This window comes from Sprattus sprattus (assembly GCF_963457725.1).
Source record: "Sprattus sprattus genome assembly, chromosome: 5".
Classification (NCBI taxonomy): Eukaryota; Metazoa; Chordata; class Actinopteri; order Clupeiformes; family Clupeidae; genus Sprattus; species Sprattus sprattus.
Window position 1 is genome coordinate 36696933 of NC_137924.1, and position 22434 is coordinate 36719366.

At 41.7% G+C, this 22434-nt stretch overlaps 1 protein-coding gene across 1 annotated transcript in view; it reads left to right on the forward strand.

Annotated features, from left to right (window-relative positions):
- The window catches only part of col4a5 (collagen, type IV, alpha 5 (Alport syndrome)), a 39625-nt gene extending 18523 nt beyond the window's left edge, over nucleotides 1–21102 (forward strand). Inside the window, exons 7-50 of the mRNA XM_080838939.1 lie at nucleotides 472–525; nucleotides 618–644; nucleotides 919–999; nucleotides 1200–1262; nucleotides 1565–1600; nucleotides 1722–1763; nucleotides 1849–1941; nucleotides 3339–3392; nucleotides 3583–3639; nucleotides 3741–3785; nucleotides 3925–3978; nucleotides 4666–4707; nucleotides 5003–5096; nucleotides 5249–5284; nucleotides 5586–5837; nucleotides 5929–6018; nucleotides 6204–6274; nucleotides 6433–6624; nucleotides 6777–6945; nucleotides 7939–8031; nucleotides 8126–8230; nucleotides 8360–8457; nucleotides 8580–8730; nucleotides 8866–8979; nucleotides 9170–9337; nucleotides 9441–9530; nucleotides 9615–9761; nucleotides 9902–10000; nucleotides 10099–10188; nucleotides 10290–10429; nucleotides 10969–11095; nucleotides 11746–11925; nucleotides 12083–12133; nucleotides 13121–13306; nucleotides 15873–16006; nucleotides 16191–16263; nucleotides 16655–16726; nucleotides 16814–16942; nucleotides 17125–17223; nucleotides 17458–17670; nucleotides 17909–18086; nucleotides 18893–19007; nucleotides 19176–19348; nucleotides 19687–21102. Coding sequence (XP_080695065.1) covers nucleotides 472–525; nucleotides 618–644; nucleotides 919–999; nucleotides 1200–1262; nucleotides 1565–1600; nucleotides 1722–1763; nucleotides 1849–1941; nucleotides 3339–3392; nucleotides 3583–3639; nucleotides 3741–3785; nucleotides 3925–3978; nucleotides 4666–4707; nucleotides 5003–5096; nucleotides 5249–5284; nucleotides 5586–5837; nucleotides 5929–6018; nucleotides 6204–6274; nucleotides 6433–6624; nucleotides 6777–6945; nucleotides 7939–8031; nucleotides 8126–8230; nucleotides 8360–8457; nucleotides 8580–8730; nucleotides 8866–8979; nucleotides 9170–9337; nucleotides 9441–9530; nucleotides 9615–9761; nucleotides 9902–10000; nucleotides 10099–10188; nucleotides 10290–10429; nucleotides 10969–11095; nucleotides 11746–11925; nucleotides 12083–12133; nucleotides 13121–13306; nucleotides 15873–16006; nucleotides 16191–16263; nucleotides 16655–16726; nucleotides 16814–16942; nucleotides 17125–17223; nucleotides 17458–17670; nucleotides 17909–18086; nucleotides 18893–19007; nucleotides 19176–19348; nucleotides 19687–19768 — 4659 coding nt within the window. The 3' untranslated portion in view covers nucleotides 19769–21102. The remainder of the gene's footprint in view (nucleotides 1–471; nucleotides 526–617; nucleotides 645–918; nucleotides 1000–1199; nucleotides 1263–1564; nucleotides 1601–1721; nucleotides 1764–1848; nucleotides 1942–3338; nucleotides 3393–3582; nucleotides 3640–3740; nucleotides 3786–3924; nucleotides 3979–4665; nucleotides 4708–5002; nucleotides 5097–5248; nucleotides 5285–5585; nucleotides 5838–5928; nucleotides 6019–6203; nucleotides 6275–6432; nucleotides 6625–6776; nucleotides 6946–7938; nucleotides 8032–8125; nucleotides 8231–8359; nucleotides 8458–8579; nucleotides 8731–8865; nucleotides 8980–9169; nucleotides 9338–9440; nucleotides 9531–9614; nucleotides 9762–9901; nucleotides 10001–10098; nucleotides 10189–10289; nucleotides 10430–10968; nucleotides 11096–11745; nucleotides 11926–12082; nucleotides 12134–13120; nucleotides 13307–15872; nucleotides 16007–16190; nucleotides 16264–16654; nucleotides 16727–16813; nucleotides 16943–17124; nucleotides 17224–17457; nucleotides 17671–17908; nucleotides 18087–18892; nucleotides 19008–19175; nucleotides 19349–19686) is intronic.
- The last annotated feature ends 1332 nt before the right edge of the window (nucleotides 21103–22434 follow it).

Sequence of the window (22434 nt, forward strand, 5' to 3'; positions counted from 1 at the left end):
TTGTTGATGGACTTATGTGTCCAGTCCATTCAGTTTTTTAGTAGCTATGAGGACCTGCTGCATGAAAACGAATGCATGTTTATTATATATGTGTTATTATATGGCTATAGAGAATGTTGCAAAAAGTTTCATTTACTTGAATGGGCCATCCCAACACCTGAATTTTTTTTTTTTTTAAAAAACGTTAGAAAGAAGGTATTTTGAAGAAAGTCTTTTATCGTTTTGGCTGGTCCACTGCACAGCGGGGCCCTGTTAGTTAGATAATGACCTGGCGGACTATACATAATCCCTTATTTGTTTTAGTTTTTTTTGTGAGCTGTGGTCATCAGATTTCACACTTGCTCTACACAAGATCGAAATGATCAATGATTGGAAACTGAGTATGGGATGGAAATTGCTTGTACATTTACCTAAAATGATGGTGCTTTAACACCAGCATTTCAATGAGGATGGATTTTTATTTTTGCACAGGGTGACAGAGGATTTTCAGGAACTTCAGGCCTTCCAGGCATAGAAGGCCAACCAGTAAGTGCAACACAGCTCTTTATTGTTCAGCAGTGATAAAAATGCTGATGTGTACACACATGGACTGACTTGGACTTTTCACTTCTTCACAGGGTCCCCCAGGATTCCCAGGCCAAAAGGTAAGACTAATACAAAATATAATAACAGCCATATAAAAGATAAGAAACGTTTCGTTTACTAAGATTTTGAAAGTGTTAAACATTATCAAAGTGTCCCTGAAAGCATTAAAGTCAAATGTTTTTATCTAAGTAAGGCAGTGAACATCAATCAAGTCCAGACCTGGACTAAGTCTAGTGCAATTGGGTGTCTGACAAAGATGTCTTCTTCCTAATGTCTTCTTCATACCTTTGGTATGGCTGTGTTTACCTCACCATCACCTTTTTGCCATTGTAGGGTGAACCTGGTGAATTGATTCCTCTTGACCGTTTTGGAACAAAAGGTGACATTGGTGCACCTGGCCTGCCAGGTCCTCGAGTAAGTCGCTCTTTTTTTTTAATGTATTATTATGCATACTTTTGATGATAAACGTTTGTAATAAAGCTATAAACTAATTTCTTCAATCTGATTTCTGAAATTAGTTTTTGTTAAGAACAGTATTAGCTGAAGTCTCACAAGGTCCTACACAGCTCCTGCGAAACCTACTGAAGTTATTTCTGACTGTCATTTTCTTCTAGGGGATTTCAGGACCTACAGGACTGCCAGGACCTGTTGGTCCCACTGGGCCTAGAGGTTATGAGGTACGATTTACAAAACAACACACGTATTAAATATTAAATTAACCTCATTGATTGATCTACAAAATTAAGCCACGTGGATAAAGAATTTCTATTTCGAATGAATCCATGGTATGGTTGCAATCAAAATTTCAACAGTGGAATTCGCCTCAAGTGAAATGTTGTTGAAAATTCTATCAGTCTCACATCCAGTGTGTAATCCTCTACATGGTTTGTAGCCCCTTGCTAAGTGAGTAGGTGCAGTGACACAGTTATGTTATTCACACATTGTCTTTTTTGGTCTCTTCTTTGATCTGTTGATCTAGGGTCGTCCCGGGCCTCCAGGTCTACAGGGACCAAAGGTAATGTCATCTCAAAAGCACCAACATATGTTAGACTTATTTTATTATACCTAGAAAGTAGATGAATATAGGAATGTTGCATATAGTGCCTAACTATGTATTTGGGGTCTTTGCCACACAGGGAAACATGGGACTGAACTTCCAAGGGCCGAAGGGAGACAAGGTTGGTGCATGGTTCAGAAAATGGAAACATGAAGTTTCTAACACAAGTTAATATGCTGATCAGTCATCTATATTTGTGTGTGAAGGGTGAGCAAGGCCCCAAAGGGCCACCTGGACCGCCTGGACAAGTTGGAGAGCTGCAGAGCCCCGGGCAAACTACATTCCAACAAGGAGAGAAGGTAGTGTTTGAAAGAAAAGAACTTTGTTCTAGTCTAATTGTAATGCTAAAGTTACCTTAGTAGCACCTATAGAAAGTTACAGAAGTGTCACATTAAAGCAGATGTAAGGAGTTTTGTCTTAAACTAGCAAGCTAACAGACTTGCCTTGCAAAGACCGACTACAGTACAACATGCTGTACACTTGCTAGCTTGCTAACTGATGTTTGGTGATGGCATATTTGGTTTTGTCTTGCTGTAAAAGCTGTTTCCAACCCGGGAGCCTAACACTATGGTTAGCATACTCTCATTATGCTAGTGCCACAGTCATCTTGATGTCAAGGCTACTTTAACTATACGCCAAGTGGTTACGTAATATACCCTCATTAGGCTATTGTCACAGTCATCTTGATGTCGAGGCTACTTTAACTATAGTGGCTAGCATACTCTCATTATGCTAGTGCCACAGTCATCTTGATGTCAAGGCTACTTTAACTATAGTGGCTAGCATACTCTCATTATGCTAGTGCCACAGTCATCTTGATGTCAAGGCTACTTTAACTATAGTGGCTAGCATACTCTCATTATGCTAGTGCCACAGTCATCTTGATGTAAAGGCTACTTTAACTATAGTGGCTAGCATACTCTCATTACGCTAGTGCCACAGTCATCTTGATGTCAAGGCTACTTTAACTATAGTGGCTAGCATACTCTCATTATGCTAGTGCCACAGTCATCTTGATGTCAAGGCTACTTTAACTATACACCAAGTGGTTACGTAATATACCCTCATTAGGCTAGTGTCACAGTCATCTTGATGTTGAGGCTACTTTAACTATAGTGGCTAGCATACTCTCATTATGCTAGTGCTATAGTCATTTTGATGTCAAGGCTACTTTAACTATAGTGGCTAGCATACTCTCATTATGCTAGTGCCACAGTCATCTTGATGTCAAGGCTACTTTAACTATAGTGGCTAGCATACTCTCATTATGCTAGTGCCACAGTCATCTTGATGTCAAGGCTACTTTAACTATAGTGGCTAGCATACTGTCATTATGCTAGTGCCACAGTCAATTTAATGTCAAGGCTACTTTAACTATAGTGGCTAGCATACTCTCATTATGCTAGTGCCACAGTCATCTTGATGTCAAGGCTACTTTAACTATAGTGGCTAGCATACTCTCATTATGCTAGTGTCACAGTCAATTTAATGTCAAGGCGTCTTTTCTTCCAATCTCATGATATTGCCAAAGTTGCTCGGTTGCCATAAGAGCAAATCTTCAACTGTTATTCCAAAGTTATCACAGATACTTTAGTCATCATCTCTCTGTTACCAAAAGCTACCTTAGTACCATAAGAAAACAGCATCAGTATATTTAAATATTAATCTATTTATTTAATTACTTTATTTCTTCTAGGGTGAACGTGGCAACCCTGGCCCTCCTGGAGTTTCTGGACTGCCTGGACCACCTGTAAGATAATACCTTTTTTCCATGTCACTTTTATTTAATGCATGATAAATGCTAATTTCTGATTCCCTACATGTAAATTCTCTCTTTAAGGGTGATGTACTGTATGTAAGATTAAGTATTGTACACCGTCAGGGTTTCCTGGTCATATCAAGGCCAAGGTTGGGATTAAACAATATACTGGATTTTGCAGGGCGTCTCTGGAGGACAAAAGGGGGACAAAGGAGAATCTGGTGAAGCTGGCAAAAGGGTGAGTACTGGTACATGATGAGCACACCTGACAGATGATTACTCCTTCTCCAACTACTACCACTACTAACACAACAATATAATTTTTGTCTCTCTGAACAGGGGAAACCTGGAAAAGATGGTGACCCGGGTCCAGCTGGATATCCTGTGAGTGGACGTTACAATTTGTTAATCAAAAAATATAGATTTGCATGTATAATACTACCAAATGTATCTCTATTGTGCTGCATCACCGCACTGACCTCAAGAAATAATTTTCTATATCTGCTCTCTCTGTCTTTATCAGGGTGGAAAAGGAGACCCTGGTGCCCCCGGACTGCCTGGTCGTGATGGCGAAAGTGTGAGTGTGTCTCCATACTGTTTTACACACATGTTCCCTCAAATTAAAATGCTCACATCACCAGTTATTACAGTTAGTTTCCTTGTTGCAGCGCCCCCAATTGGGTCCAAGTCAAAACATAACTTAGTGAGATATTGTTTGCAATTTGCTATAGTGGATTAACAATTCTAAAAATGAAGAATCCATCCGTTATGTATCCATGACAGTGTTTACAGCATGCCCGTATTTTGATACCATGCCTGTATTTTGATGTAACCGATGATGTGGTTCCGGTCGGTGTGTTGGAATAAGTTTGAGTAAACGGCTGAACTTATGTGGCTCTCCTGTTTCGTGTAGTGTTTTCACATACAACATTTGGAAAAGATTGGATAAAATATGTGGCCTGAGAAAAATTGTAAAACTTTATCATAAAGTCCAGTCTGGCAGAAAAGTCCATATGGCAGAAATGTATCGGCTCGACCCAAAGAATCCATTTTTGAGTGTAAATGCAACACCAACTCTGTCCCATTGGTGGGGCTAGAGCGTTCGAGTGTGCAGACATGAAACTAGGTGGAAAAACACATGGGACTCACCCCAATCAGAGTACAACATTTTTCTGCTCCGTTGCTTGTCCCCAAATAACTTAAATTATACAATCTAATTTTTTTAAGTTTCATTAATCAACATATTTCATATTTTGTCCACCAGGGGGAGAAAGGAGACCGTGGTTACCCTGGGCCTCCAGGGCAGGTATGTGTTACTGGAAGCTTTCCACCATCACAGTTTTACACAGAGTGCATAACAGATCAGCCTGATTTAGGGTTTCATTGACATTTTCCATTTAAGTAGATTCAGTGCTCCCTCTGTCAACCAAGGATGGCTTTATTAAGAGGATGATAGTTCAGAGAAGGACTAGTTGGCAAATTAACTCTATTCAACTTTTCAGTGGAACCGGTGTCCAAAAAACCTTGTACACTTTTTCGGATATGATCTATGAGATGATTTACAATACTTGAACCCTAATTGAAAACCACACACTTTCCAGGTGGTGACAGGACCCTCGTCAAATGCACAAGGCCAGAAAGGAGACCGTGGATTCCCTGGAAATCCTGGAAGAAAAGGAGACAGAGGGCCAGCAGGTAGAATCCTTTACTGATGCTTAGTAAACTGTAACACATATTTATTTGTCTTTTATCCACAAAATAAGGGTTATATAACCAACTCATTAATGTACTGTAAATAATGAATATGGGATTTATTGAGCCATTTTTTCTTTTTATTTGTTGCATAGGTTTATCTGGACCTCCCGGGCAACCAGGCGCACCAGGCAAGTAAAAGAAATCTCTGACACCACGCACCAATACCACTGAATCACAACATTAAATTACACTCAAGGCTGCATTCAGGAGGTGTCTGCAATTTTTTGCCCTATCAGATTTGCCAATCGGAAACAGCTGGTAGCATGATTTTATTTTTTACTGCCCTATTAGACTTGCTTGAAACAGTTGGGTAGGAGAATTTGAAAGAAAAAAGGCAAATTACTAGGTTCTTGTATCGGTGCTTAGTACCAACAAGTACATCATAGTGCATCCCTTCTACATAATATGTTATTTAATTCCATGTTACAGGTATTGGGGAGCCAGGTCCCTCTGGTAGACCAGGCTTTCCTGGTGAGAGAGGTCAGAAAGGTGAGGAGGGACAAGTAGGAATTGGTTTGCCAGGGCCACCTGGCAGAAGTGGACAACCAGGCTTATCAGGTCCTCCTGGACCACCAGGTCCCCCAGGAACATCCTCTACTAGTGAAGGCTGTGTCAATGGTGGTCCGGGTCTACCTGGCTTACAGGGAGATCGTGGATACCCGGGAGAGACTGGGCAGAAAGGTAAGCCTCGATAATTGAATTATGATGTCTTTCTTTCTGATCTATATGTAATATGTATTCCTGAGACATTTTTCTCTGTCTTCTCCCCTAGGTGAAAAGGGTGACACATGTGTCAATTGTTTCTCTAATGGAAGAGACCTCCCAGGCCCTGCAGGACCACCTGGTGCCCCAGGACTCTCAGGTAAGTCACAGTCACCATACCTGACTCTGAAACTCTGTCCATTGAATCCACAGAAATCCTCATAATTGTGTTGTTTCTCTTTGGAGCTGACCTCTTTATAACATACAAAGTTGTTCGATTTACTGTGACCTTGCAAAACAAAGGAATCGGATCGTATGAAAATATTTCGGGTCTGTGTTATTCAGGTGCTCCTGGATTACCAGGGTCTAAAGGTGAAAGAGGATACCCTGGAGGACCTGGAGGACCAGGATCTGCTGTAAGTTTCCCAGCTCTCTTACCAATCATACACTCATTGTTTTCACGGCACATGCCTTTGTATCAGAAAGAGCACAGCCCTTATGGTTCTTGCTCCTTAAGTCTGCTGATATAGAGTTTTCGTCATGTGACTTATGCACATATGTCTGTATTTTACAGGGTACACCTGGGCTCCAGGGTGCACCTGGATATCCTGGGGAGAAGGGGGATCCTGGTGAGGCTATATCTGTATCTGGTGTAACGGGCGAGAAAGGAGACACAGGTTTCCCTGGTCCTGCTGGCTTACCTGGTTTGGATGGCAGACCTGGACGTGACGGAGGCCCTGGTGCACCTGGTCCCAAAGGAGCTCCTGTAAGTTAGTGTGTACAATACCCAAATATTGGACCATTATCACATTGAAATGTGCCCTATCAACCATGCATCTTGGGGGAATTGTCTATCCATTTCTTTCCTCCCACCTTGATTACTGCAGAGTTGAATCTTTCTGTATTTGGCACCTACAGGGCTCCCTACAGGTGCAGGGACAAGTTGGTGCCCCTGGAGAGCCAGGCACGCCAGGTCTCCCGGGTGACAGGGGTTCACCTGGATCGCCAGGATTTGGACCACAAGGACCTGTAGGACAGAAGGGTATCCAGGGAGTGTCAGGAAGATCAGGATCCCCTGGTGTACCAGGTTAGATTGAGAGGACAGTCCTTTCATCTTACAACAAAGGGCTTTCTTCTTTCAACTTACATGTATTTTATCTTTATCTTTCATCTTTCATGACAATGGTCAACTTCAGTTTGATATGCATCGTAGTGTTCTAAACCCCATATTCAGTCATACTTGATATACTCAAACACTATACTTACTAAAGACGTTTTCAACTATGAACTTTGTTTTGAACCTTGAGTTGCCCTTTCACACGTGTAGCACACAACAGGAGATTGTCCGTGTCAGACGCGTTCTCCGTTACGGGAAATACTGTGGGTTTGCCGTACGGTCTCTTGGACGACACAGGGGAGAGACAAACCCTTGTAGCTAGTGGCTTTTGGGCATTTCTGGGTTGTGGTTACCAGGCTACAGAGCTAAACAAGTAGGCTAGGCCAAGGGCTAAACATTAGTTACTTCAGGTAAAGCTTGCCAGCTAGCCACAATGACTGACAAAACATAGCTGACAACCAGTCTCAAGTTTGCAATCGTGAACATTTTCTTGCTAGCTAACGAACATAAGCAACTATGTTTCTCTTGAATTGTGTGGAACACAAATTCATGAGAAGGTGTTGTTGTTTAGTTTAATTAATAGCTAGTTATCACAAGGTAGCTTGGTAGTTGTGCTCGGTATTAAAGTTTAAGCTATATGAATTGAACGCACATATGAAAAATTTGTTTCAGCAATGCAATGTGTGAGTGAACGTGGCATAAAAGGCGAGAAGTGTCATTAACACACCCACTTGCTCGTTGTGAATTCGCCAGACAATTACCAGCTGTTTTCACTCATGGGCAAAATTGGACATTACACAGACTTTGTACGAGGGAGGTGGCAGGGTGAAGTCTGTTTAATGTCTGGACCAACTCAATTGGACATTTGCGATCTCACAAACGAGTAGTGTCTAGATACATTTAGGGCTGCAGTACATGTCTGAAACGGCTCATTCTAATCTTAATATCTACCTCTATCTGCAGGGCCAAAAGGCGAACCTGGCCAAACCATTGCAGAGAAAGGCACTCAAGGGGCACCAGGCAGAGACGGAGAACCTGGTCTACCAGGAGGTCCAGGTAATTAACAAGAGTGTATGCACACTGCCAAAATCTGGTGTTGTATACCATGAAGTTTTTCAAATATTGACCAGAGGTTTTTGTTTTTATATAGGTACATCAGGTGCACCAGGGCAACCAGGTTTCCCAGGTTTAGCTGGTGCCAAAGGAGATCCAGGTCTTCCTGGTATTGGCTTACCTGGACCTCCTGGACCTAAAGGTAACAATTTCAGATTAATATATTTGTACAGATAGCATTAAACAATCCACAGAAACGTCAAATTATCATGAAATAAATTGGAGTTATACAGAAAGCACACCTGACCATAGACATTCCCCTCCTATTCAGGTTTCCCTGGTGGTCCTGGATCTCCAGGGACATCTGGTTCTCCAGGGCGACCTGGTTTGGATGGGCTACCTGGTACCCCAGGATCATCTGGATCAAAGGTATAAATCAGACTGGATAATCTAACATAGTATAACTAATTGTCTGACTTCATCATCGAAGACAAACTTTATAATATTGTGTTTTTATTGTGTGTCTGTCTTCATGGTGTATCTAAACTCAGGGAGAGCCAGGATATGGTTCACCAGGCCCTCAGGGACCTCCTGGTTTCCCGGGTGGAAAAGGATTCCCCGGATCTAAGGGAGACCCTGGTTTTCCAGGAAACCCAGGAGGTCCTGGGCGTCCAGGGTTAAATGGAGGCCCTGGCTCTAAAGGTAAGAACAAAGGCTGCTTTCAGCATGTAACTTCTAAATTAAATCTAAATTAAATTTGAACAAAATATCCAGAGAAACATGGTTAACATTTTTAATCCATCTCACAACCAATGGTTAACATATTTCATTCTTTAGGTGATTCTGGCATTCCTGGTTTACCTGGAGCCCGTGGCCCTGCAGGCAGCCCTGCTTTTGGTGTCCAAGGGCCACCAGGACCTCCTGGATCTTCTGGACCAATGGGTACCCCAGGTGAGCCACAATTTAAAGCTGACCCTAGGCTGGCCAGAAGCACCATCTACCCCAAAGTTGTAAGATTTGTATAAGTAAAGTATGGTTAACATAACACATCGGAATGGTTGAATATAATTCACTCCACATCCCCCTTTTCTTTGGTGTCACATGACATTAATCCCTAGGTATATTCCCCCTACCTTTTCAGGATACCCAGGTGCAAAAGGCGAAGCAGGTGCTCCTGGCCGCCCAGGACTGGATATTCCAGGGTTGCCAGGAGACAGAGGTAGTCCTGGCCTCCCTGGATCTTCTGGACCTGTTGGCACATCAGGCCCACCTGGTGGACCTGGCAGAGATGGACTTCCCGGACTTCCTGGTATGTGTATTTTGCAAATCAGGATATGCCTTCTCCCTCTCTGTTCTCTTTTCTTTAATTCATTAATTGGTTTGGCTTTGTTTCGCATTGTCTTTTTTTATAGGTCAGAAAGGAGACATGGGTGTGATGGGCCCGCCAGGACCTTTGGGTACCCCTGGTAATCCAGGTGGACCAGGATACAACGGTCCAAAAGGTAGCTGGTCATCCTTCATCAGTTACTGAAAGAATTTAGATGTGGTCAAAGGCTGATTGTAGGTATTGTTTTTTCTGTGGTCAGGTGAAGATGGTTATTCTGGGAGACCAGGCGGTCCTGGTGGACCTGGATTCAAAGGAGATAAGGGTGACGCTGGTATCCCTGGTGCCCCTGGTCCCGCCATACCTCCAGCTCTTCTAAAAGGAGGAAAAGGAGAACCAGGTTTCCCAGGTGAGTATCAATATGAACACCCAACTTTGTGTATCAATATGGCTTACCTTTTGTTGCAGTCTTAAAAAATGATGAGAGTCATTGGAACTGATATTTCTTGTGAATAGTCTAATCCATGGTGCCCTTTTCTCTCTTCATAGGTTCGGGAGGTATTCCAGGTCAGAAGGGTATCTCTGGAATTCCAGGGGATGCTGGAATTCCAGGGCAGGATGGACGACCAGGAGTTCCTGGACCTCAAGGTATCAGTCACTTCAACACTTGTATGCAAGCATTGTACTACACTGTACTGTACTTTTCCTGATAGAATTTGAACATTTTACTATTTAAACCTTTCAAGGTCCCAAAGGAGATCCAGGATTTCCTGGAGGCCCTGGTGGCCCCGGCGCTTCAGGTGCAAAGGGAGCCATGGGTGAAATGGGATTCCCTGGTGAGTGTTAAGAGAGGTCTTTGTTGCATTTTGCTCAGTTAACCCAATTGTGTTCTCCCTATTTCTACCAAAGTATGAGAGATGTATTTTTTTCCGCATAGGACCCTCTGGAATTAAAGGAGGTCCCGGTTCACCAGGAGGCTCAGGAAGACCTGGATCACCTGGATCATCAGGATATCCAGGAGCTAAGGGGGAGCCCGGTACTCCAGGATTTGGGGCACCAGGAAGTTCAGGACCCAAGGTACATTTCCCTGTAAAATTTGTTCTTCAGGACCCAAGGTACATTTCCCTGTATAATAAGTTCTTCAGGACCCAAGGTACATTTCCCTGTATATTCAGGACCCAAGGTCTATCTATTTATAATAGTATATACATATCCTGTCCATAGTGTATTCATTGCAATTATATCATATCATGCCTCTTACCTTATTCTGTATATAACTTCTACTACTACCATCACATGAACTTACACCTGCATTTTATAACTTCATATCTGCACATATCTGCTATTGCTGCTCATGTTCATAGTCTTCTAGTGCATATATCTTAACATACTCATTGCCATGGTTAAACTTTCAATTCTGTTCATACTGCATGTATCTATTACTGTATCTTATTTATTTACATATTACCACTACACATATGTACATACTCTGCACTTTTCTGCTCTTTTGCACTTCTGGTTAGATGCTAAACTGCACTTTGTTGTCTTACTTGACATCGGTGCAATGACAATAAAGTTGAATCTACTCTAATCTAATACACATATGTCTCTTCTAGGGTGACGCTGGAGGACCCGGCTATCCTGGAAGCCCAGGACCCAAAGGTCAAGCAGGTTCTCCAGGCTCTCCAGGATTCTCTGGTGGCCCAGGAGCTAAGGGGGACCCAGGGCTGCCAGGATTTCAAGGTGACATGATCTTGGCATTCAAATATAAAAAAACACAATCCAGAATAAAGGTATTGTATGAGTCTGTGGCTGCAGATAACTTCTCACAAATCTAGATATGTTTTGTGATTGATTCTCCCTTTTAACATATATTAAACATTATGACAAGTCATTGTCAATCATTCTGTAACTTCTGTTGAGCGTTGAACAACATTCAGTGTGCAGAGTCCTTGATCTAAAAAAGGTACCTGGTCTGAAGTAGGTACCAGTAACTTTCAGAAACATTTTGAAATAGAAAAACTAAAAAGTCAGGGGCAAATGCACATACTCGTACCTTTTGACGTCCCTGGTGCAGGTCCATCAACTATCTCGATTTTGTCAGACAATAATGAATTGCTGGTAATTGCATCATTGCGTAGGATAGGATAAGGATGTTTTTTCAGTCAGCCTAAAGTCAACTCTAGTCTATACTAAATGCCCATATTCATAGTCAGTTAGTGTTTAAAATATCTGTGGGAAAGTAGGCACAATTTACAAGGTGTGTTGAGATTGGCTTGTATTTCAGGTAAAATGTGTGTTCTGCCAACCTCGAAGCAGGTGCTTTAATAATGGTGCTCATTACCTAATCCACTCATAAATATGTGTTAAAACCTTGTCTGTTCTTTATTTAGGAACACCTGGTATTCCTGGTCCAAAGGGTCTAGATGGAGGCCCTGGTGCTCCGGGTATCAATGGACCTCCTGGTAGGCCTGGAGAAGCAGGCCGCCCAGGATCATCAGGTTATCCTGGAGAAAAGGGTCAAGCTGGCCGTGATGGAATCCCAGGACCAGATGGATTGAAAGGAGATCCAGGTGAATAACTGCATTACAATAATGCATCATTAAACCTTAAACCTGAAGGAAGGACTTTGATTTGATTTCAGCAGTTATGCTAATATACAACCCAATGTAATGATCAGATATTGAAACAGAAGAATACCAGTGTATTAAATGTATTTCTTTCTATTAGGTCCTCCTGGATTTGGAACCCCTGGTTCCCCTGGTCTTCCAGGATTCCCAGGTACATTTTGCATTTTCTGACTGGTTAGTCAGGGAATATTTTACACCAAGGCTCTCTCAACTATAGTCTGAATTGAAGGGGCAGTCTTCTAATTCTGAACCTAATCCAATACACTTTTCTATGCCTCACGGTAATCTAGATGTCCATTCCGTCTGTGAGCTTTAAAAAAAAGTAGTGGCTTTGCCCTTAACCATTGCAGCCAATTAATACATTGCTTCAGGAGCACAGAAGGGAGGGGTGTAAATCGCTGTTGAGCTTAAATATCAACAATCTTTTTCCAGAATCGCAGAATGCATCTTTACCACACTATAAATAATGTTCTTGTAGCTCAACTTTTACAACAAGGTACTCACCAAACAAATGCATACTCTACACATAATGATTAAACGCATTACTTTCCGGTACTACAAGTGCTTTAAGTAGATCAAAGCAAGCTGTCCGGGCTCTCCAAACTAAACTATAACTCACATGAACAACCTTTAACTTCAGCACTGATAAACAATAGTTAATGCTATGGTGTGGATGATGACTTTGTTTTACTGGTTGTATACAGTTGTCAATCCTCAGTGTGACGATGGTCAGCTACTCAGAATCACTCACTCTCCCCAATTTTCATTTCTTTTAACATGACGAGTTTTAGATTTAAGATTCAAAATGGAAAAAAATTATGATAGAAAATTGTTTTGGGCTAGAGTACCCCACAGCAATAAAAAACTCCCATATAATAACATGCAAATTCAAACAGTTCCTTAAAAAGGGCATAATTACGGCAACCGTAGCCTAAAGGTGAGAGACTTTAGCTGGTTCGATCCCCGTCCTATGCCGTTTCGATCCCCTGGACTGACAGGACAAAATGGGGGTGCCCTCAACATCCACTGCTTAAGTGCCCTTGAGCAAGGCACTTCACCCCCAGCTGCCGAATGATTGTTGAGTTTTTCCTTACCCAAATCTATCTCTTCATGGAATTATCCCTTTGTTCCTGCCCAGGTCCAAAAGGAGATATTGGCCTTCCTGGTTCTTCAGGAAGTCCTGGTTACCCTGGACCAAAGGGTGATTCAGGATTCCCAGGGTTGCCTGGAGGTCCTGGCAGTAGTGGGGCCCCTGGCCCCCCAGGTGTTACTGTGCAAGGACCTAAAGGTAACCCAGGTCTCCCTGGTGCTCCTGGACGACTCGGTAAGCTCTGTTATTCCTTATCATAAATGCCCTAAGCAATTCTGCTGTCTTGTTTCCAGTAGCCTGATAAGGACAGGACTTCATGACTCAGTGTCAATTGCTTATCAAGTCCCTCTTGGTAGACTAAACAAAAAGACAAGAATATAGTCAAACACACTCCCTAAACACAGTAAAGTTAAACTTGTGGTGAGTTTTAGTATGAAAGGGTCAACCTGGGTTATTTAACTCAACTTCTCAACCTGGGTCAGACAATAGTTGTACACGGATTGCTTTTGTTATTAATAGCACGACCCAGGTTGATACATTTTCATACATGTTCTTAATTGAAATTCTGACTACACCACTGGTGTAGACACTAAGGCAACTGATTACCAGACAGCAAACTTGCACAAAATATATCAACTGATTTGCATGAGTTTGTCATATCACACAAGTTGAGTTTGGTCACTGAGAACAACACACACTCCCAATCACCGAGAACAACACACTCCGAATCACTGAGCACTGAGCCAGGTCAAATTAGCACTCACAGTGCACTGGGACTGAACCCTTAATCACCACCTCCAATCCCACTTCTGTGTGCCAGTCTGCTGGGCAGGGGGGGGGGGGGATGGGGTGGCACAGATCAAAGTACTGCACAGGGTTTGATCAGGACCTGAAAGCATGGATTGGTCCACACAGTGTCTGTGTCCATCAGTTGTTCATCCACGTGTTTGTCCATCTGTGTGCCACTCTTTTCATCCATCCTTTTGTTTCTTCACTCCCTTTCCCACTCCCTAGTCCTGGGCAATCAATGTTGCAACTATTGTTTTGGTCACAGGGTTAGTGTCTATGTCTTGTGTTGTCACAAAGCAATGTTTTATTTGTGTCCATTTTGAAACTGGATTGAGACAGTAGAGCTGCGTATTCAATGAATGGCAGCTCGGCTGTGTCACGGCCCAGAGTGTCTGTCTTGCATGGGCCAGGTGTCACCTACGGCAGAAAGGATACGCCCTCACAGAACCACTCAGGCTCACATGCAGCTCCCAAATTAAGTGTTAACAGCTTTTAGCCACCATTTATAAACTATTTACAACCATACATCCTTGTTAAGGACAGAGATTAGAGTCACATATTGGTGATACAATCAACCTGAAACCAAACAAAACCAAACAAAAAAATTAGTGATTTTTAAATTTGATATCAGAAAACATTGTATTGATTTTAAAATAGGTAAATAAATCGATGATGATTACTCAAAAACAAAATTGTGCTATGAGCCATGTGTTGGGTTGATTCTGTACAAGGGTTATCTAGACAAGTTAAAGTTCAACTCTGAGGAGTTTTATGTTATTTGCACCATTTCCCGTGGCTTGGGACCGTCTCATCTGGATGACCCTGGACTGATCCAGGTCCTGAAGGTCAGACTCCTCCTATAATCAGAATCAAACAGAATTGCCTTTAGTAATAGGACCCACAACATTTTATGTTTTAATTTTACTTTAGTGTAGTGAGGGTGAGATTAGAGGAGTAAATTCAGTTAGAGAATTCGAATGTGTTCAGTTAAAATTTGATATATGTATTGCAAAAACCAGCATTCATGTTCTGCAGTTTTACTTTTATAGGACGTGTCTTTCTTATACAGTGTGACATATGTACAGCCAAACCACAAAGCTTTACTCTGTGATGGTTGAGTCTATTTGGAGTTTGGCTGTCTCATTCTGTAGACAGTGTTTTAGCTGTCTCATTCTGTAGAATATATTTGTTTATGAAAGTGTTTTAGCTCGCTGGAGTCGAACTATTTGTGTAGATATTTTTTAGATATACTATAGCTCAAATATCTCTTTGTAACCTGATACATGTGTCAACTCATGCTTGTTTTTTTGTCAACTCCATTTGGCATATCTGTGTGTGTGTGTGTGTGTGTGTGTGTGTGTGTGTGTGTGTGTGTGTGTGTGTGTGTGTGTGTGTGTGTGTGTGTGTGTGTGTGTGTGTGTGTGTGTGTGTGTGTGTGTGTGTGAGAGAGAGAGAGGGGGGGGGGATGATTCTGGTCTATTTGGTAACTGTGTCACTGTGCTAACCGTTGTTCTTGTTTTTAACCTGCTTTGGGTGCTTTGGGCATTCTGGCTTCCTCATCTGGTGAACTTGGGAACCTGTTGATCTATGGACCTTTTCTAGGTCTACCAGGTTAGACGCTAAGGGTTTGATGTGATGGGGTGTGCCCCAAACTATTTGGACTGTGCCCCAAACTTTTTGGGATCTCGGGGCAAGGGGATTCAGGAATCTAAACTGTATTCATGTGTTTCTAAATATATATATATATATTTGTTTACAGAAAAGCAAGCGGGATGGAAAGCGCTCATTATCCCTCTGTTACAAAATATCCCTAACATAATTATGTACACAAATACAAACAGACAAAACATTCAAATTTTCACAGATTCATCTTCACACATAGTATGTTGACACACAGTGTGCTCTCCTGACTGCCAGGAGCTGAGTCTTGATAAAGTACATGATTCGTAAAAGAACCATGGTACCATGGCAGAGATTTAAACAATGCAATGAAATATTTGACTGTGTATAGGTGCCCCTGGTCCTGAAGGCCCACGTGGTCCCCCTGGCAGTGGAGGTGTTAAGGGAGATATCGGCTTTCCTGGAACCCCTGGTAACCCAGGCTTCCCTGGGCAGAAGGGCGAGTATGGCCCTGCTGGATTGCCGGTAAGTAGCACCTTTCCTAAGGATAACTACGAGGTCAACCAATGGAAACGCCAGTTACCCCACATTTGTGCCAGCAAACAGAATCATTCTTGATGCATTAAGCCGTGGAGATGCTTTATTCAGAGGCTAGGTTGTCATCTCAAGGTGGCATTTGTGGATAAACGGTCTTAAATTCCTCAAATAGGGAGGTCCGGGTGGCCCAGGATACCCTGGACCGAAAGGAGACGTCGGACTTCCTGGCGTCCCAGGATTCCCAGGTCAGAGTGCATCCTGTCATCGTCATTGAGCAGCTGCCAGTATTGCCATTGAATTTAGTCATTTCAAAGCAATACAATACTACAGACTGAGGCCTGGTGGACTATTACAATATACAGAGTTATGAGTATAGCTAATGTAGATTCACAGTAGTAATATACAGAGTTATGAGTATAGCTAATATAGATTCACAGTAGTAATATACAGAGTTATGAGTATAGCTTCACTGTTGTAATATACAGAGTTATGAGTATAGCTAATATAGATTCACAGTAGTAATATACAGTTATGAGTATTGCTAATATAGATTCACAGTAGTAATATACAGAGTTATGAGTATAGCTAATATAGATTCACAGTAGTAAGTGTCTTCAATTTGTTTTTGTCTTACAGGACCTAAAGGCCAGCTCGGTTCTGGTGGTATCCCTGGTCCACCTGGTGACCCTGGTAGCGCAGGTCTTACTGGTAAGTACCTAACCACCTTACTTTTCAAGGAACTGTTTTGTGTTGTTTAATGATGCTTCACTTACCCATCCTGTGCATTGACCTTAGGACCCCCAGGTGACCCAGGTGTGGCTCCAGTCCCTATCGTATTGAAGGGAGAGCCTGGTCCCCCTGGCAACCCCGGTCTGCCTGGCAACATAGGGCCCCCTGGTCCCTCAGGATTGGAAGGCTTGTCAGGTGAGTGCATGGCAAGAGACTCTCCCTGGTTGAAACCAATAATATACTCCATGCTCCTCAGCTTGGTCTTCTGATGGGACGTACAGAAAATGGTGGTTCTTCTGCTGTTACATGTTGTACACTTTGTGGTGATGTAGTTAAATGACTTCCTTCATGAGACTGACAAGCTCATCTCTATCCAGGTCCACCTGGAGAAGCTGGAGGGCCTGGTCCAGAGGGACCCCCAGGATTCAGTGGCCCTTCTGGAAGGAAAGGAGCTATTGGACCAGCAGGACAGCCAGGTGGGTTAAAGGGAAAACATCTTTCTATATATCCATCTCTCTTTGTCTTTCTTCACAAAGACAAGGTTCATCCTCTACTATGAATATCGGTTCTTCTGGCCACACAAACATAAAGATAGATATAGTTTTACACGAGAATGCTGTGGACCAACTTTAGAAATGGGTCTTCTTCCAACCAAGCCTTAAAAGGGCATCATCTATTTAATGTCTCACTCACTCATTCACTGTTTCCAGGTTCCCGTGGTTACCCTGGTCCCCCAGGCTCTGATGGCTTACAAGGACAACCTGGTCAGCCAGGTCCAGGATCAGTAGCACATGGCTTCCTGATCACTCGCCACAGTCAGTCTACAGACGTGCCTTCTTGCCCCGGGGGCACCAGCCTCATCTATGATGGCTACTCCCTACTGTATGTACAGGGCAATGAGCGGGCTCACGGACAAGATCTAGGTAGGTGACAACAACAGTAGATTACCCAAACATAGGCACAGATGGCTTGTTCACATACTGTACACCCGTACACTTCAAACACAAATAACCCATGTTTTCATTAAACAACACACACTTTCACTGTGCTTCATTATTCTTTAAATCCTTCAATGTTCAATGCTGCTGTCCCCACTCTTCTCTTTCCTCGTCATCCCTCAACTTTCTTTCTCTTCTCTTGTTTTCTCTCATCCCGTCTCAGGTACGGCTGGAAGCTGTCTGAGGCGTTTCAGCACCATGCCCTTCATGTTCTGCAACATCAATAACGTGTGCAACTTTGCCTCTCGTAACGACTACTCCTACTGGCTGTCCACTCCGGAGCCCATGCCCATGAGCATGGCTCCCATCACTGGACAGAGCATTCAGCCTTTTATCAGCAGGTGAGGAGGGACCAAAGTGTGTGTGTGTGTGTGTTTGTGTGTGTGTGTGTGTGTGCACGTACACTTTGTGTACATGTGTGAGAGAAGTGATCAATTCAGAGATTGCTTTTTTTGTCTTAGCCATACGCCATATGGTCTTTCCAAAAGGACCGCTTATTAAGTTTTTCAGTTTGACAGGAACGCATCTTTCCATTCCTTGCAAGGATTCACAAGGCTCTAAAGGCTCTCCTTTTCTCATTGTGATATTGAAGCTCTGTATACAGTGATTCAGCACATTCTGAACTACAGGGTCAAGCTCTGTATACAGTGACTCAGCACATTTAGAACTACAGGTCAAGCTCTGTATACTGTGATTAAGCACATTCTGAATTAGAGTTCACGCTCTGTATACGGTGACTAAGCACATTCTGAACTACAGTTCAAGCTCTGCTAAGGTTATTAGCTCAGTGAATGTTAGGACTCTGTGATTTAGAATCTCCATGTTTACTTTTGGAAGTGAAGCTTGATTATTTTTGCATGCATTAACTAAACAGATGCTACCAATTGTGACTGGACAACTTGCTCTGAGTGCTACGAACCACAACAGCACATGTATAAATTAATTACAGTAAGACATGCTAGACATGACTCAGACAGACGCAGCTATATTTTCTGACGGTGAAAAATAAATATAAAATGTCTAAATCTTAAACATTATGTAAAATGTTGATACTTTTGTACATTTTAGGTAATATGTGGATTTGCTATAAGGATTTGTATTGACGTAGTTGAACTGAATATGACTTCCTACTGATGTGTGTTTGCAGGTGTTCTGTCTGTGAAGCCCCAGCTATGGTGATTGCTGTGCATAGCCAGACCATCCAGATTCCTTCCTGCCCCCAGACATGGGAGCCCTTGTGGATTGGCTACTCTTTCATGATGGTACAAAACCCCCTCCCATCTTATGCTTATTTAAGGCATCAGTCAGCCTTTACGCTTATTAGATCAGAATATCTTAAAATGTTTACATCAGTATAACTAGATATTCCAAATGCATCATATTTGAGATGGGGAAAGACATAGTGAACATAAGATCTTCTGTTTCCACAGCACACCAGTGCGGGAGCAGAGGGTTCAGGTCAGGCCCTGGCCTCTCCTGGGTCTTGTCTGGAAGAGTTCCGCTCTTCACCCTTCATTGAGTGTCACGGGCGAGGCACCTGCAACTACTACGGCAACTCCTACAGCTTCTGGTTGGCCACAGTGGATATCAATGACATGTTCAGGTAAGAAATGGTCAAGTTAACCATGAAGTGAAAACACTAAGATAACAAGAGGTAATATTATATTATACTGTAAATAAAGAAGCACAATACTTGATAATGGAGCTTACAGGTGACAAGGCTGCAGGCAGTCTTGACATCTTGACAATATGAAATATTTCAAAATATTTTGTATTTATTTGCCATAATGCAACATACCATTGAGCAATTTAAATTCATTGCCCTGACTTATTCCTTCAGCAGGGAAGATCAGTGTTGTTTATTTACAGTATAATATAATACAACACATAAAAAAATATAACAAGAGGTTAAACAATGCATTCCATCTTTCTTGTCAACAGGAAGCCACAGTCAGAAACACTGAAAGCAGGAAACCTGCAGACGCGTGTGAGCCGCTGCGTGGTGTGTATGAAGAGGACGTAACAGAGCTGACCCAGTGGGGGACAAACAGCGTCATGGGCCATCATGATAGCTGTAGCAATGACGTCAGCGACAGGTGGAATTCCAGGGGTGCATTGTCTTCAAGTCAAACTCTATGGTGCTACTGTGCAACACAGCAAACAAACTGTTATAAAATGAATTTATTATCCTTTTTTTTGTTTTTGAAAGAAGTACCTCATTAAGAAACGCCAACAATCCCAGAATGGTGCCAAGGCGGCAAAAGTGCATTTAGTTTTTCTTTTCCTGTTTCTGGGGCATTTTTTCCTTCACATGAAAGTAATTTTCTTTAAAGATTTTTGATGTTGGTACAGAGATGGTACATTTTTGAGACAGAAGTGCTCCTTTTTCTTTTCTTACCTTTTTTTATAATGGAGTGGAGTTGTCTCCATGTTACCAAATCGGCACTTTTGAACATCAAAGAGAAGAAATGCACTGAAGAGCTACATTAGTGAGACTGTTTTTTATGCTTCAATACATTTCTTTCCATCATTTGTTGCTTTTCCTTTGTTGGTGGTACTAATCCTGCTGTGTCCAAGACTCTTTAACTCCCTATAGACATTTTTCCTCCTTTTGTAAGTAATGAAATGTGTATATTGTGTAAAACGCCTTTTTAGTGTAACACCTAAAAAATGGTAGATTCTGTCATGAATTTCTGGGTGACTCAGTCATTCATTCACTCACTTATTCATTCACACGCTCACTCACTTACTTACACATTTACACTTACACAAGCATTGTACAAATTATGTGTGCTATAAATGAAACAGTATTTTTATATATATAAATATATATATATAAGAAAAGAAAATACAGACTATATATATATACAAACCTTTCAGCTAAACAGCAGTGGGAAGTTCTTTAATAACGTAACTATTTCCTTACGTCAAATAACATTTCACAAACTACTGATATTTGAGTGGCTATATCCAAGAAAGCTTTCCCTGTCAAAGGTCCAATAAGATTTACAAAACGATTATGCTGTATGTTCAAATTTTTTTATGTTACTTTAACAAACATTTTCTCTGAGGACTTAGATCCTACTTCAGCTGATCTTAATCTCTTGAATACAATAAAATATTAGAGATATGAATAGTTTCTTTCCCTGGTCTTAGTTTCGTTCAGTGCGTTATTGTACATACGTGGTGAGATTAAAAGGAAAGAGGGCCAATAATTCCTATGACTATTTTCTCTTGAATTTTAGTCAATTTGGGGTGCAAGAATATGTATTAATTTCAAGATCTGTTTTATTCATGTTTATTATCCAGAAGTTGTTATACAATTGTAAGACTGAAATAAAGAAATACAAAACTCTACTACTCTCAGTGTCATACAAAACAAAGACATTTGAAATTCACCAATGACTGAAAAGTCTATTTCAAAATCTCAGTGTACTGATGGTGCAATTGGGTTCTTTCTTTCATTTACAGAGGAGATGTAGATTTGGTTTTAAGCACTAGAGGGAGTAATTGAGCAAGTTAATAAGAGTGCTATAGGAATTGAATTTGCTATCAACCTTAAATTGAAAATAAGAATTCTTGTAAGTCTCTATTAACCACTAGATTGTGTCATTAGGTTTCAGTCCTGATAAATAATGCCATCTCCCTGTCCAAAAGTGAACATCTCTTAGGCTGTTCTTAGATGGAATCTCAGATCTATAAAATATTGATGAGAAAATAGTTAGTGATTTTTAGAAGAAACCTAAATGAGCTGGAGTAATTTATGTGTGTAAACCGGCAAGGATTTGTAATATCTCATTACATCATCTTATCAGAAGACTTTCAAGTGTGAGAGGTTTTATTCAGATAACCATCACTACTTACTGGGTTTCTGTGTACACCAAACACAGCTTCCGATTGGCTGTGTACATCAAACACAGATTCTGATTGGCTGTGTACATCAAAAACAACTTCTGATTGGCCGTGTACATCAAACACAGATTCTGATTGGCTGTGTACATCAAAAACAGCTTCTGATTGGCTGTGCACATCAAACACAGCTTCTGATTGGCATGACAGCCCCTTCAACCCTCTGTGCCATTCAGCCTTTGTTTTTCTCCAGATGATTGTCAGTCAGCCAAGGGGGCTAAGCCATAGAGCTTAGTAGAGGTACGCAGGACCCAGTACTCACCAAATAAAAAAATAACATTTGCTGTAATCACTTTGGGCATGACACTCTCTGCTTGAGGGTAAGCACTCAATAGGATCATTGTCAGAAGGTACAGTACATCATGTGCAAGTTTTAAATCTTACTTCCGGATGGTATTCACTCAAGCTGTGAGTGAGAGCTGTCCTGATACACACCCCGTGGGAACTTGTGGGTTGGCTGTCAAGCCTATCACACCATTGTGGATGATTTTACAAATATAGGCCTCCGTGGCTTGTAGAACATCATTTGAAGAAGCCTATGGTTATCTGCAGATGTCACATAACGTTTGTTTTGATAAGAGATATCATTAAAGATTCCTTATGATTCAGTTTAACACAGTCAAAAGCCCTAGTTGCAACTAATATTTAGAAACACTTAACCCGCATACATAAATAGGAATTATCATTCATAAGTGTACTATTTTACAAAAAATTTGCATCAAAGCACCTTATGGACATGTGCTCCCTCTGTGTGTGGAGCATGTCACTCAAATATGTGAA